At 36.7% G+C, this 16010-nt stretch overlaps 1 protein-coding gene across 1 annotated transcript in view; it reads left to right on the forward strand.

Annotated features, from left to right (window-relative positions):
• Window positions 1-16010, forward strand: part of LOC149801410 (uncharacterized) — a 40415-nt gene extending 24405 nt beyond the window's left edge. Inside the window, exons 2-3 of the mRNA XM_089955508.1 lie at window positions 11913-12038; window positions 13538-16010. Coding sequence (XP_089811634.1) covers window positions 11913-12038; window positions 13538-14035 — 624 coding nt within the window. The 3' untranslated portion in view covers window positions 14036-16010. The remainder of the gene's footprint in view (window positions 1-11912; window positions 12039-13537) is intronic.

Consider the following 16010-nt stretch of genomic DNA (forward strand, 5'->3'; position numbering starts at 1 on the left):
TTCTTATATATATATATATATATATATATATATATATATATATATATATATATATATATATATATATATATATATATATATATATATAGATATATATATATATATATATATATATATATATATATATATATATATATATATATATATATATATATATATATATATATATATATATATAATTAAACTGCCACTGTAAACTGCAGATTAACAGTAAAATTTAATTACATAGTGTTGAGAAAATAAACAGAATCCTCTCTCTCTCTCTCTCTCGTGAATAAAGAAATGAAAGTATGGCCTCTAGGTGCTATTATCTGCACTTTGCTCAGACCTGATGAGGTCTTTACTGCTACAAAAAGGAGTATTTGCACTGCACTCTAAAATAATAAATCTGCTCTAAACTGATAACATTGTGAATGAGAATATATAAACAAATTAGGGCCTTTAATCTTTCTTGTAAGCGGCTACCCTATTCTGCCACCGTGCGGCAGCGGTAAATTAAACAGACAAAATGTTCAAATAAAATGGAGTGGGAAGGGTTAGCGGAAATATGACGCTGTGCAAATACATCCCTTTGTATACAATTTGATACATTTAATTTGTTTTGTGCTACTTGCAAGCCACCTCTCTTCCGAATATAATACTCTAAGATGTCAGCTGCTGTAATTTAATTCGAATGATATTTTAAATAAGACGCACAAACATGCCGTAAAGTTGTATAACCTCTTGTTGCTAGGGTCAGGGGAGTAGTCGTATTTTAAAAAATTGACGTGTCACAGCGCCATCTGTTGTCATAATGAGGCATTATTTTATGCTAACTGCCTCGATTCTAACTTGCAACGTGCTTGATGCTACATTATAGTCATGATTTTGGAAGGTGCAGTTTGTGTAACTTGTGATATAGCAAGTTTATAAATGGAATATTAAAACTTGTAATAACTGACGTAGCATTTGCCATACGAAAAACTACAGAATCAATTCAGTAGTTAGCAAATTGCAAGATACAAGGACGCAGAAGGAAAGTAGATCTAGGCACTTTCAAACAGCCATTTACAGCTTGCATCAATGAAGAATAGAAAATTCATGACAAGAATTATGAATGTAGCACTTGCAAGCAGCCATTGACCATAATGCAAAAGGAAAGTAGCACTTGCAACATGCCACGTACAATCTGCATCAATGATGAATACGATATACATTGATAGAATTATGAAAGTAGCACTTGCAAGCAGCCATTTACAATAATGCATCAAGGAAGATTAGAAAATACATGCATATAATTATGGCGGTAATCCCCCTCCATACGATTTGAGCCCGATTTGAAAACTGATTTACTGGTAAAACTGGTTTATACCGAATTTAAAACAAACAAAACATAAAAACACAATGAATGTTGCACGATTTATTTTGGCAAAACGTATCATGGAGAAAGATTCTGGTTTACGAAACCTCCACACCATTTATTGTAACCGATGCGTTTTAGTCTGTAGTACAGGGTGATTCCAGAAAACTAAAATGATGTGCTTGACGAACTGGATGAATTTCGGGGGGAGGGGGGAGACAGATAGCTTTTATATCGGCATGAGCTAGAAAGAACGAACTTCTTATAGTAGTTCAAAATTCGTCATTTTGAGGAAAAATACAGCTTTAACAAAGTGGTAACATGAAAACTTTTTATCTCGACTTAAGTCCACAGTTTTGCAACAAACAACAAATACACCAGTACATTTTTCGTAAGAGAAAACAACAAAATCGTGTACCATTCTACGCTTTAATAAAAACAAAATGAGTGGTGAAGCAGTTTGCAATGATTGGTTTTGGTGTTTTGCGGCACAGTAACACAAGTAGGTATACATTGCTTAAGGTCAAACCACAGTAGCCGACTTGCGTTCGATGGTAGGTTTCAAACCTGTACCATTTTTGTCGCAAATCAGACACGCTAACCACTGAGTCACAGTGGTTCTTTATCCAACATTCACCTCTTATGACATTCAAAAGGATCCATCAGGTCTCTGTAACATTTACCAATCCGGTGGCCTAAGTGGTTAAAGCATCTGCCTTTGATGCGGGAGGTCGTTGGTTCTAACCCCGGCCAAGTCATTTCAAGGACTTATAAAAAATGTTACTTGCAGCTGTCTCACTTTGCGTTCAGCATGAAGAAGTTAGTGATGGGACTTGTCGGCTTAGTATCAGGATAATGTGTCTGGTGGGACACGATGCTACGTGTCTGCGGCATAATGCCCCAGTGCTAGTCATCACTATAAACTGCCACACTGCAAACATCGTAGCAATACGATTCAAACTGTTATGCTACGTTAAAAATTCAACAACAAACATCCAAATCCTATTAGTTTAAAATGAGGGTGGAATAATAACTAGAAACGCGATCTTTTTTCTCGGTGCTCTCTGTTCTTATAGTAATGGGTAGACTTCATGATCACCTACATTGATTATACATTCTGTCTGCTTTTGTGTTTATTTGATGCCTATTTAGAATTATGTACGTAATTCTTGCATATTGAGTTGTTACGTCGTTGGATATCGGAAGCCTATGTATATAGTATTGACTAGCAGTTCTAGGCACGCACTGAGGTAAGTAGAAAAGTCGAAGCATACTTTACCTTGTGCAAATAGGGTCACGAGTGGTCTTAAAAGCTCGCATTTACCGATCACTGCCATCTCACCTATCCACTTGGATTCGAGTCTCGGACTCGGCCAGTGTGGGTATGTGAGAAGATTTGTCAGTAGCTTCCCGTGGGTGTTGGTACCAGGCATTTCCCTGGCTCATCATCCACCAGCTCAACTGTCCGCCATGCAAAGCATATGTTGCGCAGAGACATTGCGTTAAACCCCAAAACAATAACAACTGTGTGCAAATAGAGTAAGACCTGAACTCGCTTATGACTGATACACGTATAGTCCTACAACGTAAGACACATCACCCGATATTTTTGTTCGGGGCGGGAGTGGGTGGGTGATGGGTTTTGCGGCCTAACTAACGGCGCTGTGTAGCGTATTTTGATGTCGACTAACAGTGTAACGAAAGTCACATTTTCAGGAATATCACACACAACTTTCAACCAATAACGACGCTTTTCTACAAAGTAAAGTTATACTGTTTTTTGCCAGACTTTACTTGCCCTTGTGTCTTTCCTCTAATAAATTCAAATTCTACAAACGAAATAGACCTGTTTTCAAGTTTCGTTGGCCTACATTTCAGTTGGCTGGAAAGCGATCAATGTCGGGAATGCCGAAATCGGCTTAAGTTGAAATATTATTCTTTAATGAAACGAATAAAAATATATTATGCCTATAGGAATTGTAAGCAACGTTTCTTTTCGTTCAAGAAACATATCCCCCTCATGAACCTACTTAAACATACTTCGGCATACCTCGACTACCGTCGCATTACAAGAAATTCAAATGTATGGCAACGGAACATGAAAATGCGTCCATTTGCTAGTGTCATATTTTCATTCCGCCAGTATAAAGACAGCACAGTAAGTATATTAATTACATATCAATTAGTGGAAGAGGGTCGATATAGGCAGCCAAGTATGTGAGATATTCCTGAAACTTTGACTACTCATTTCAATGTCAACCGAAATCGGAACAGGCTATACAAGGCCGTTATTTGGATAGTAAGACATAGTACTAAAACAAAAGCAGCATGTGCAATATCGTACATTGTAGGACTAATACACGTAATGAATAATACAAATGCGTCTGTACCAATCAAGACCATTGATAAAACTTACGAAAGTGACACTGTAATCATACTTTAGGAAATTCATTCATTTATCTATGTAACTTTATATTGCGCATGTTATTTTTGGGACTGCATACCAGAATGAACTCACTTCTCTTTAAATGAAGTCAATAGGCAATTTTCAAGTGCCTGTTATCATTTTATTAACAATGTGAAACATCAAGATTTCCGGGCAATTAAAACAAAGTCCCCAAATCTGTGTTGATGCTGATGAACGATATGTGGGTATGATGTTAACTGTATATTAAAATGTGCAATTATGCTCCATGCAGTTCTTTCTGTGTACAGTTATGACACTAGCCGGTAGTTGGTAATAGCAACATCTATACAGAAATTCAAAATGGCCACACGACAGATGGTTGTGCCATTCCACGTGGATTTACGATTTGTCTAAACTGGGATTTAATCTGGAAATATGTCCATATCGCCAAAAGAACCCTACAGTCGACTATAGCTTAACAGCCGCGAGAAATACCAGTAAATGTATAAATCGTAAAGAGATGTGTGCAGACGAGACTGGCTGTGCAGAAAAAATTGACAGCAAATAATTGCAACTTGTAATGTAATATCTTCGGTCAATATCGGCCATACAGGTGTGGGGCTGGCTGATTTCTCGGCCTTAGTGATATTATATACAACAATCACCGCGTCAGTCTAAAGCAAAGCAATTTTTGTTTTCCTGACCCGCTTTTTAAAGCGGCATTTTTGGATAGCTGTCAGAGTTTTATTCTGGCCTGGCCTCTTCAAGGAGGTCATGTTTGGAAAGAAAGAAAAAAAAACGTTTACACGTGCTACTCCATTACTGACAATCTTCTACGAAAAATGACTGCACGTGAAAATTAGCTGTGTTAGAAGAATGTTTGCTGATTCATTATGAATGTGTCATAAAATCTTTATTCAAAATGCGTCTGCGTAAAGGCAGGAAATGGACTTAAGAACTTGCGCACAGAGTTCATTTAGCTGATAATGTCTGTGAAAAACAAAAGGTCAACGCTCTAATGGCGGTGAGAAAAGATAACACTTTCAGATGATATTTTCCTTCAAAACAACACCTTGGCTGTTTCAAAATGTAAGACTTTCCACTTTGTTAACAGATTCCAACATTCTACCGTCCGATGTCACTGCTTGCCGCCAGCCTAATTTTTTTTCTTCTTGAAGTTGTATTTGCTTATATCAGCGACTCATTTTCTAAAGAAAACATGTTCCACAACTACATAATTTAGCATTAAATCAAACTTGAATAACATACCTTTTGAGATTTAAAAACGAATACTTGGGAGGGGTGTGTCAGTTATTAAAGAAAACAGAAAGAAGTGTGTGAACAGTACTTAAACAGCAACAAGATTCAGAACACAAAATTTATCAACACATCAGAGAATATATATATATATATATATATATATATATATATATATATATATATATATATATATATATATATATATATATATATATATTTAGTTAGTTAGTTAGTTAGTTTGATTGACATTTTGTTCGTTATATCTGAGTACATACTGCCTTCTCCCTACTTCCCACCATTTGACCTCCAGATGAGATGTTGGGAAAAGCCGTGAAATGTGATTTTGTTATTTATACAGACTTTAAAATCAATATTCAAAATTAGTGAAATAAAGCACTAACACCAAAACCACAAAACTGCATAATGTCGGGAGGTTAAACGGAAATTATTATTATTATTATTATTATTCGCCAGCACAATCACCCTCATCTGGTTTTTAATTCATGGTTTAGGTAGTAAATTTGATCAAGATTTTAAGTAGAAAATAACATGATGTTGATGATTAAAAATCATTAAATACAAGGGAGTAAAGAAATCTGTATAGTGTGTATGTATTAAATTCAGATGTTGTGCTTATTTTTAAGTTCAATCATTTCTGCGTATTTAAATTTAAATTGTGAATTATAATTTGGTTAATTTTATGTTTGTCCTATTTTGATACGTATGTGCGTAAATTGCTGTTGTGTAATATATATATATACGAAAAATGAGGGGGGTGATGAGACTTACATGTTTTCATCACATAACTACTTTAGGTAAAACATTACTCCATTTGAGAAGACAAAAAAATTTCCACGCCTACATTAGATAATCAGATACTATTTGCCACAAATGACTCGTATGGAAAAAAATGTGTTTTTTTATTAGAATGTTCTGAGTAGTTACACTTAAAACGATACAGCTGTAAAATTTTAAAACAAGGCCATTTGACATTGCAGAGAACAACAGATATATGAGTGGGTGGGGTTGACAGTGCTTACAAATTAGCATGACGTAGTTAGATTAGCATTACAAGAATCGTCTCTTCAATTTCAAACTGTTCGGTTTATGTCCCCCTAATATTTTCTTTGTTTCTTAATAAAGACATGGAATCGTTATCCCCGTAACGTTGACGGTATGAACAGACAGAGGACAGAAGAAAGACCAATCTGATTAAACTCAGAGCTTCACTGTCCTATGCGAAGATCGTACAGCGACCGCTTAGGAGTAAATTTATCACCCAGTGAGGTGAAGTATTATATCTTCGGGTTTGGGAGACTGAGTAGTATGGCTGAAGTGCATCAATATGTGCCGAACGATTTCTTTTTTCTGATTTCTGAAAGCTGCATTTCTATTGCATAGTTCAAGGGTCACCAGAATATTGCCTCGAAGCTGTCGTCGTCAGATCTTCACGAAGGATATTGGAGATCTGATTTTAATCAGATTGTAGAAAGGACATTATAGACTTCACCAAAGGCGGGACTGAACAAAAAATTAACCCTTTCCCTGCCTGAGATGAATTACTACCGTAACGCTATAAGCACATTGTTTCTGCATTAAGAGCTACCTTAACATGACCTTGTCGAAGATCTAATAATAACGTTCGTATTGATACCTGTATTAATCATAACACTGCTTATTATTTCAATATAAACGAACGTGTTTAATCTTAGTTGTAATCTGTACTGAACATGTAATTACTTCTCTCCCCAGCCCAAACCAGACACCCCCACCCTGCTAGTTCCTCGTTGAAAAGACATTTTAGTTAGCCAGGCTGTCATTCTGGTATAGATGTTTTCTAGTTCTGTCTTTTCACAGTAATTTTTTAAAACTTATTTAATGGAAATCAAATATATTTTACCTGTACGATGGGACTGTTACTTGTAGGCAAGCTAAATGGCGATGTGTAAACATTTTTCTGATAAACCCTATCAACAGTGTGCCTAAGGCACATTTGTGATGTTCATGTATAATTCTGGACTAGTTCATTATCATATAACACTGTATTAGTGCAATTCACAACGTTTTTATTTGATTTCTGTATTTAACTACTTGCTTGATAATGAAGAACACATTATATTGAGTGTGAGTCCGTGATGTTTTATTTGTCAACCCCATCTTCATTTCTCAAATATGCGGAAAGTACATGTAGTAAAATGTGTCAAGATCATTTTTTATCAGAAGGGTCTCTTCATGGGCCCATGGGTTTGTGTTTATTGCCTTGAATACTAGTCATCGGCTAATGGGTTTGTATTTATTGTCTTGAATATTAATCAGTGTTCGATTAATTTTATCAGTTCTACTTGATTTTTTTAGACAGTTTAGGATCGTATTGATACATCTTGGAAAATTTTACTTAGGCTTCATTGCTCTACAAGAGAAAACGAACTCTTGTGTGTGTGTGTGTGTGTGTGTGTGTGTGTGTGTGAGAATTGGATTTTTAACGTAGCTTTAACAATTTTTCAGTCACATCACTACAATGTCTGCAGTGTGGCAGTTTGTAGTGATGTCTAGCACTGGGGCATCATGCCGCAGACATGCAGCATGATGTCCCACCCAGTCACATTATCCTGACACCAGGCCGACCAGTCCTAACACTACCCTCTTAATGCTGAGTGCCAAGCGAGGCAGCTGTTTGTGCCATTTTTGTAAGTTTTTGGTATGACTCGGCCGGGGATTGAACCCACGACCTCTCGCATCCGAGGCGGACGCTCTAACCACTAGGCCACCGGAGTGGTCACGAACTCTTGTCTTTTACTACTACCGTTTAATCAAAAAGATTCAAGCAGAACTCTACACACGAAAGTTTATACCAGTTTGATTGGTGATACAGACATTGAAGGAATTTAGTGGATTAACAACAGTATTGTTGCATTTTTGTTTTGACCTGCTAGAGACTTGCCAGTTAGGAAGTTTTTTTTATACAGTATACTTGGAAAACTTTCGGCTACCATCTTGACATTGCTAGTGGTCCACCCTGTTTACCACGACGGTGACACAGGTTAGAAAATGCGTTTTCCGGAGCATAACACGTCTCTTAATGACCCCCAAAAGGACTTCAACGCCCAAACTAGAGCCCTACAAATCATCGTCAAGAGACCAGTCCTAGTCCAGACAATAACTTCCCGCATCTATATCATCACTGGAACTAATTCTACAGAGACTGAAAACAGTCTACTAACATCCTAATATCCAATTTAGCTTCATACAAGATCGCAGATTCAGCCACGTATTACTGCAGAGGCAAGCGTGGCCAAATTTGCAAACATATGCCCGAGACCAGATCTTTCAAAAGTTGGACGACAGGAGTTAGCTTCCTTATCAATCAGAGGATAGGATAGTCGAACCAAATTTTTTGACAAATATATGTCTTATAAATCGCAATCTGTGTTACTCAATCCGTTGAATTCAGAAAACGAATGAATAACCACAAGAATCACGTTCGTAAGAAAATCAATGAGAACCTCGCCAACCACTACAACTCGATTGAGTATTCAGACGAGTCCCTTCAGATGCCTCCGAATGAATCGAAACTGGCGTGGACCGAAATAGAAGACACGCAAAGGGACATAACGGGATGCTGCAATTAAACTTCATGGGGAGTTCGGCCTAACTGAAAGCGTCCAAATTTCCAAATGTAATCTTATCAAAACTACAGTCAGACATCAGTTTATCAGACGTGTGCAATTGTTCGGTTAATATTTCCATAAGTAAATATTTTGTAACTCATTATTATTATTATTATTATTATTATATACTTGTACATTTTCCGCTGTACTCTGCTTCCCAGATATTTTTATGCACAGAGAAACTGTCACAACCCTTTCTACGATATTATAAATAATACTGCAGAAGGTGTGTATTAAAATGTAACGACTCCCGATCCCCCAGTCAGTAATAGCCCATTTCATGCAGACTTCGGTGAACTTCGTAATTTGCTCGGAATTTTGATCACATGGTGGGTGGTCAGCTGACAGTAATAGCCACTCGACTCCCGATCCCCCAGTCAGTAATGCTGACATTCTAGATACATAGCTCAAGGTTGAATAGCTAACAATTTTATCAAATATAAAAAATCGATTCAAATTATTTCCCGGACATAAATTTTCAGTTTCAGATTAAAATAATAGTAAAGCTTCAGTTCAGTGCTATCTTGACACAGTTATTGGCCTGGTTCACCAAATGCCATTTTACACTTTAATTCTTCACAAGAAAGTTAATGTCCTATTGTAAGAGTTTATGTTCAGTACGTTGACCATGGTGTTCGTCTGCTATTGATTTCTCTTACTTCCTCCTTCATTCCTCTTCTTCTATGCTTCGTGCCTCTTGTGTGCACCCAGAAAGTTGACTCGGCCACCTTCGCCTTCCGCCTTCTGTTCTACTCCTTACTCCTTCCTTCTTATTCTTCCGGTGTCGTCACTACGTACACCCTGTGAATCTCTCACTGCCGTCTCTCATGTGCATTCTGGGAGCTTCCTTAAAAAGCTTTTACCTAGTTCAAATTCTCTCCTTTTTACGACATGTTGTTGTTCTAGGGTTTAACGCCATTTTTCAGCACAAGATAGGCTATACATGGCGGCCAGTATAACTGGTGGAGGAAGAACCCTGGAAAACCCAGGGAAGAACCACCGACCCACGAGAAGCTACTGGCAGGCTTTCCCACGTACCCACGCTAGCCGAGCCTTGGACTCGAACCCACGCAGATAGAGGTGAGATGGCAGTGATCCGGAACGGTGAGCGCTTTAGACCACTCGGCCACTCGGGGCCCCTTTTTACGACATAATCTCGGAGTGGCTTATAGCTAAAATACTAACGTAATGCTATGTACCAATGATACCTTGATTTGATTTCCTACAGAGTTGCCTTGAAGATATAAATGCCAAAAGATATGTTGATCGTCCCGGTGAGAAAAGGGGTTAGAGCGTCCGCCCCGGATGCCGGAGGTCGTGGGTTCGAACCCCGCCTGAGTGATATCAAAGACATACAAAAAGTACTAGCAGCTGCCTCGCAAGGCGCTCAGCATTAAGAGGTTAGTTTTAGGACTGGTGTCGTGAAAATGTGACTGGGTGGGACATGATGCTACATGTCTGCGGCATGATGACCCAGTGTTAGGCATCAGTATAAACTGCCACACTGCAGACATCGTAGCGGCACGCATACACACAGATGATATTTTAAAGATACTGACTTGCCGCACGTAAGATATATCTGGCCCATTGTTTGTTGCATTACTATTCTAGATAAATGACAAGGCAATATACACACACATGTGAATTTACAATATACAAAAAACAGATAGTCTCTCTGCAATTTAATAATGGTACTTATCTGATAATAATTCCTTGCTCGTAAAAACATACATAAAGAATATATATATATATATATATATATATATATATATATATATATATATATATATATATATATATATATATATATATATATATATATATATATAAAGACTAGCGTGCACTGTGTAAATACGATCGTGCTATTAAAACTGTGCATACATCTAAATGATATTCACAGTTACCTTTAATTCCATAAAATTAGAAATGTTGACTGGTAACCATGCACGCTATACTGACAGGGACAGAAATATTTGTGTTAAAAACAACGTATTTATTTCAAATGTAAATTTAAATTTATTCTAAGTTAGGAGTTTCCAGGATTAGTTTTTAAGACATTCAACTGATGTAACAATATGAAAAGTGTATGAGTATGTGTGTGCGAGCGTGCGTGTGTGAAAGAGATGGAATGATGGTGAGGGATACAATGGGCGTTTAAGGTGTTGCAGGAATTATCAGCATAATATGACCCATATAATACAAAAAGTAAACAAATTCCATTTACTCTTGTCTATTGATTTTATGGATCAGCATTGATAGGTGGGGTTTTCTGGATGAAAGTTAAATAGAAGTCTATGTAGCAATGTAAACTCCAAATTGCATTATAAAATGTGGAATAGCTCCAGAGCTATGCTGGTAACAAGGATCCGCTCTGGAATAGACCAAAACCACTTTGCACATTGCTAAGAAGTTTGGCATAAATGCTGTCTCAAAAACTTGCATTTACCTTTTATGGGTTTAGTCTGTTTGAATTTATTTTGGATAGAGTTATGGCCCTTGTTGAGCAAATTTGTTTCATCGCATGAAAACTGTGAAGGTTGGTTGTAATCAGCATAGACCAAGAACCAAGAAAATTGGCAAGAATACCCTCTCTTATACCTAGATGTACCTTTTGTTTCATCGCATGAAAATTGCGTAGGTTGGCTGTAATCAGCATAGACCAAGAACCAAGAAATTTGGCGAGAATATCGTCTGTTATACCTATATGTACCTTTTATGTGTTTTGCCCCGTCCGCTCCAATTTGGAAATTGTTATGTTTCTTTTCGATCAACTTCCAATCCTTTCATGGAATATTGCATGTAATCATCATAGCACAAGAACAATTGAACATGTTTTGATGAAATTTGATGTGAACAATGATTCATATACATCGATGTGCCATTTATGCATTTTGTCTGGTCTTCTCCTTTTGAATACTCCGTGTATGATCCTGCACAGTCGACTTGATATATTTTAATGGGAAGTTGTTTGTATTGATGAGACCTAGTAGGAGTTGGAATGTTCATTCATTCCACGTCGTCTTTTGGAGAGCCATGGACCCAGAACGCCCATCTCCTTCTAACTTTGATTTCCCAAGCACAGCTTCCTTTGCTTAAGGCTTTACGGAACAAATTGCGATGGACAGGACCACTTGCATTGCACCCATCGCTAATAACTCTTGTTACAACCACCAGATGGTGTCTTTGTCATCCATCCAGACCGATTTCATTTTTTCAGCTGTTTTACTGTTGATTACAGAAAGCAAGGAAAACTGCAGCACAAACAAGTGAAAGTGGAGGATGGTGTTTGGAAACAAGCATGGAAGACAGCGGAGAACATAGAACCGATAGACAGCTAGCGAATGAATTGACTGAATTTTTTAAGGTACATTTTCTCCCCACTTCTTCTCCTCGTGCATGTAAATATGTGTCTGCACTTACCGTCAATGCAAATCTTTCTTATTCATATGAAACGTTCGTGAATGTACAAGTTATAGTTTGACTCTTTCTTACATCAGTTTTTCAGAAATCATTTGTTACGTCCTCTCTACTACTTGTTTGTCAGTTTTCTGACCTACTAAAACTCATATAGGTCATGAATGCGTTCAACGACGATTATTTCAGTAATGGGTGTAATTTTTGTAGAATTTGATTACATATACACCTTTAAATGGCAATTATTCACTTTATTTGGATCATCATACATCCATATTCCTTTGGAATGTTATTATTTACACGTTCCGAGAAGTACATACGGCAAAATCAGTGATAAAGTTGGGTTGACATTTTTGGACTAGGTCAACCTAAAGGTGTAATCCATTACAATACGGAACGCATCTCGCGTGATGTGATGTCACAATGAAATCTGCTCATTTTGATAAGCAAATTCGTATTACCTACCCTGTACTGTGAAGATTCTACTCGACGTGCTCATTTCTTGACCCAGTTCAGTACGTGACAGCCACTGTAAAAGTGCATAGCGATCGGTAATTTTCATCTTGAAGTTTCTTGACGACAGTTAAGGTGCAGATCATTCAATAATTATGATTGAATAGACTTAGGTTAAATAAAATTAGTATTACATTTTTATACAATAATTTATATTTAATTCGAATAAATACGCATATTTGACCTCTATGACTTGCACTATAGTTCTTGTCGTGCTGGCCTTGGAGGATCGCTATACCAAGCGATCACATTGGTGTCCGTGTACTCAAACCACCTTCCGTAAATCCTTACAAAGCCTAGATAATTTTTTTTAAAATTTATTTTATTTCAAAACCATTTATTCCATCCTCTCCAGTTTTGGAATATAGCTTCAGTATATGTTTATCTATTTCTTGTATCATCCTGGTTATTGGATCACGCCGTGGAAAATGAGTTTTCCTTTTTGTCATAGTGATAGCTTGGCTTCAGTAAACTTTAGATTAGCCTTGATGTATAAGTTTTTATATACTTTGATTATAATTCATTAATATGGTCAGTTTCTAAGCAGGTTTAGTTACATGTTACTTGGTAAGAGGATACATACAACACAAGTTTATCATCGTCCTACATTTTGGATTTCATCGGGATTCGAACTCAGCTTCATTAGGACTTTTTATTACTAGAACTTCTATTTTTTTATTCTTGGATTATTCCTGAGTTATTTTTGGATTTGATTCCTAAAACCGTAAGTTATTTTTCTCATTTTTACCTTGTTTTTCTAGGGAAATTAATTATTTGTTAAATTTTACAGAGCTTGTTGTCTTCTGTTTTTTCTTGTTACGTTTTGTAAGAGCCTAAACACGTAACAATACATACATACATACATACATACATACATACATACATACATACATACATACATACATATATTATACGATTTATCTGACACTGTTTCAGGGGAAAAAAGTTGCCAGCTTTGGAGATGGCCCCGGCAGGTATCAACAAATCATAAGCGATTCCGGAAAGGTAATATTGTGTGACGCATACGACGGCGCACCTTACGCAGAAAAAGCTAGTAACGGCCGTGTAAAATACATGGACTTGACAGTGCCTCAATATGGAATTCCTCTTTACGATTGGATTTTTAGTCTGGAGGTTGCCGAACATATACCACACAAATTCGAAAGTATTTTCCTGGATAACATTGTTCGCCACGCCCGTGAGGGCGTGATCCTAAGTTGGGCGGTGCCTGGACAATATGGATACTCTCATATTAACACCCAGCCACTTTCCTATGTAATTGACGTTTTTGACAAACTCGGATTCAGACATGACCAAGAAGATTCCAAGAAAGTACAGAACATGTGTTCCATTGATTATTTGAAAAGAAATGTCAATGTATATCGCCGAAAGAACAGTTCTGAGATAGTGGATATGGAAATATATATGTCATAGCTATCGTTTCCATCTTTTTAATTTCCTTTAATTTTGATCCAGTTAATGTAAATACATAAAAACACCGAATCTCTGCAATAAAAAGAAATTGTAGAATATATCATGACATGTTCACTATCATAAATAAGCAGGAAATGTAGAATTTATGTATTTGAATCTGCTGTATGGGTAATCGATTTAAGCCTAAAAATAGCAGGCTTTTGGATCTCTGCAGAAAGACATTATAGGGTATACATATCGCTAAGTCAATATTAAAAGGTTCGAACTTAGACCTTTCTTCTAAGAACCCAACAGGATACCACTTTACAGCCATTAGCATCAATAAGAGAGTTTTCAATTTTAAGAAAAATTCCTTTACGACGACCCCAGAATTTTGAAACAACCAGTGTACCCCATTTTTGATTAGCTTAACTTGTCTTTATTTAGAAATGTAGCCATTTGACTTTATATTACTGTCATTTGAAAGTGAATTAGATCCACGAAGGGACCGTTTGCTTTCTTTTTTCTGAGTTTTTGACACTGAAGTTGATTTATTCGGTCTAATCTTGACATAAGAGCCTGCAGTATTGATGAACCCCCTTTTATCCCAATGCCATAAAGGAGGAGGAGTGTGGTTGATAATCAGCTCGCGAGAAACCATTTGCTGCCGAGGCCTGTCCACAGACGGCAACCGATCTAGGCTGTTCTGGGCAGGATTCGAACCATAAACCTACTGATTGGGACTAAGGCATGCTAACCACTGAGCCATTGTACCAAACAGAGTGGATAATCAAAAATTCTCTACCATGCGTATGACTATTGTTTCCACCAATATTAACTTTTTGATAGTCCCATTTACAATATTTTGTGTGTAGCTAAAGGTGTTTCTTGACGGTTGCGAAGCCATCCATCCATTGTGTATCCAACCAACATCAGCTATCAGCCATATTCGTCCTTGTGTATTTGTTAGTTTATTTATTTATTTATTTATTTATTTATTTATTTATTTATTTATTTCATTTTAATTCGCCTATACATTTGACATTATAGGTCAGTCTTTCATCTAGAGCTCAATGTATTTATATGCGAACAAAAAAATCAATATAACCAAAAATGTTATTAAAACACATAAAATTTGATATTAAATACAAACTAAAAGTTAAACTGTTATATGGGTGGGGGGACAGAGTGCCTGAGTTGTCTAAAGCGCTCACCGTTACGGATCATTGCCATCTCACCTCTTTCTTTGTGGTTTTAAGCATAGGGTTCGGCCAATGGGGTATGTGAGAAAGCTTGCCAGTAGCTTCTCGTGGGTCGGTGGTTCTTTCCGGGGTTGCCCTGGTTTCTTCCTCCACTATTTATACTGACCGCTATGTATAGCCTATCTTGTGCTGAAAATAGAGTTAAACCCTACAAAAACAACAATAACAAACTGTTACATGATTTTTTTTAACAATTAAGGTTGCTTTGGTGATAAAACAAACACGGAAATTACTTATTCCAAGCCTTTTGTAGAAGAAAGGGTAGCTCGAGGATAAAAGGGCCAGTTACGAATTTTACTCTAGTCAACATATTTAATACACATTAGTTCTACTTCTAGACCTTTATTTTTTCAAAGTGTTTGAAAATATTCACAAATAACATTTCTCAAAATGTGAAACCAATTTTAGTTTGCATACAGGGGACATTTTTAAAATAAAAGTATAAGGCAAAGCAGAAGACGCGATACATGTATTTGTTTCCCATGTGATCAGCATATTTCTGACCAAAACTAAGAAAAAAATGTTAGTTCTTACCTCTTTATTTTTCGGACGATGGAATGTTGTTTTCTAGGATTTTCAGGAGAATATCGAACTTTATTCCGCAATATTTCTTTCCATCCCTGTTTTTAAATTTCGTTAATGAATCCTTGTCGCAGGACAGAAAATTCATTCCATTGCTTAACCAAAGGATATATTTCTTGATCTCTTCATTAATAAAGTTTTCTTTTCTCGCA

This window comes from Sinohyriopsis cumingii, chromosome 4 (assembly GCF_028554795.1).
Source record: "Sinohyriopsis cumingii isolate HCF-2022 chromosome 4, ASM2855479v2, whole genome shotgun sequence".
Classification (NCBI taxonomy): Eukaryota; Metazoa; Mollusca; class Bivalvia; order Unionida; family Unionidae; genus Sinohyriopsis; species Sinohyriopsis cumingii.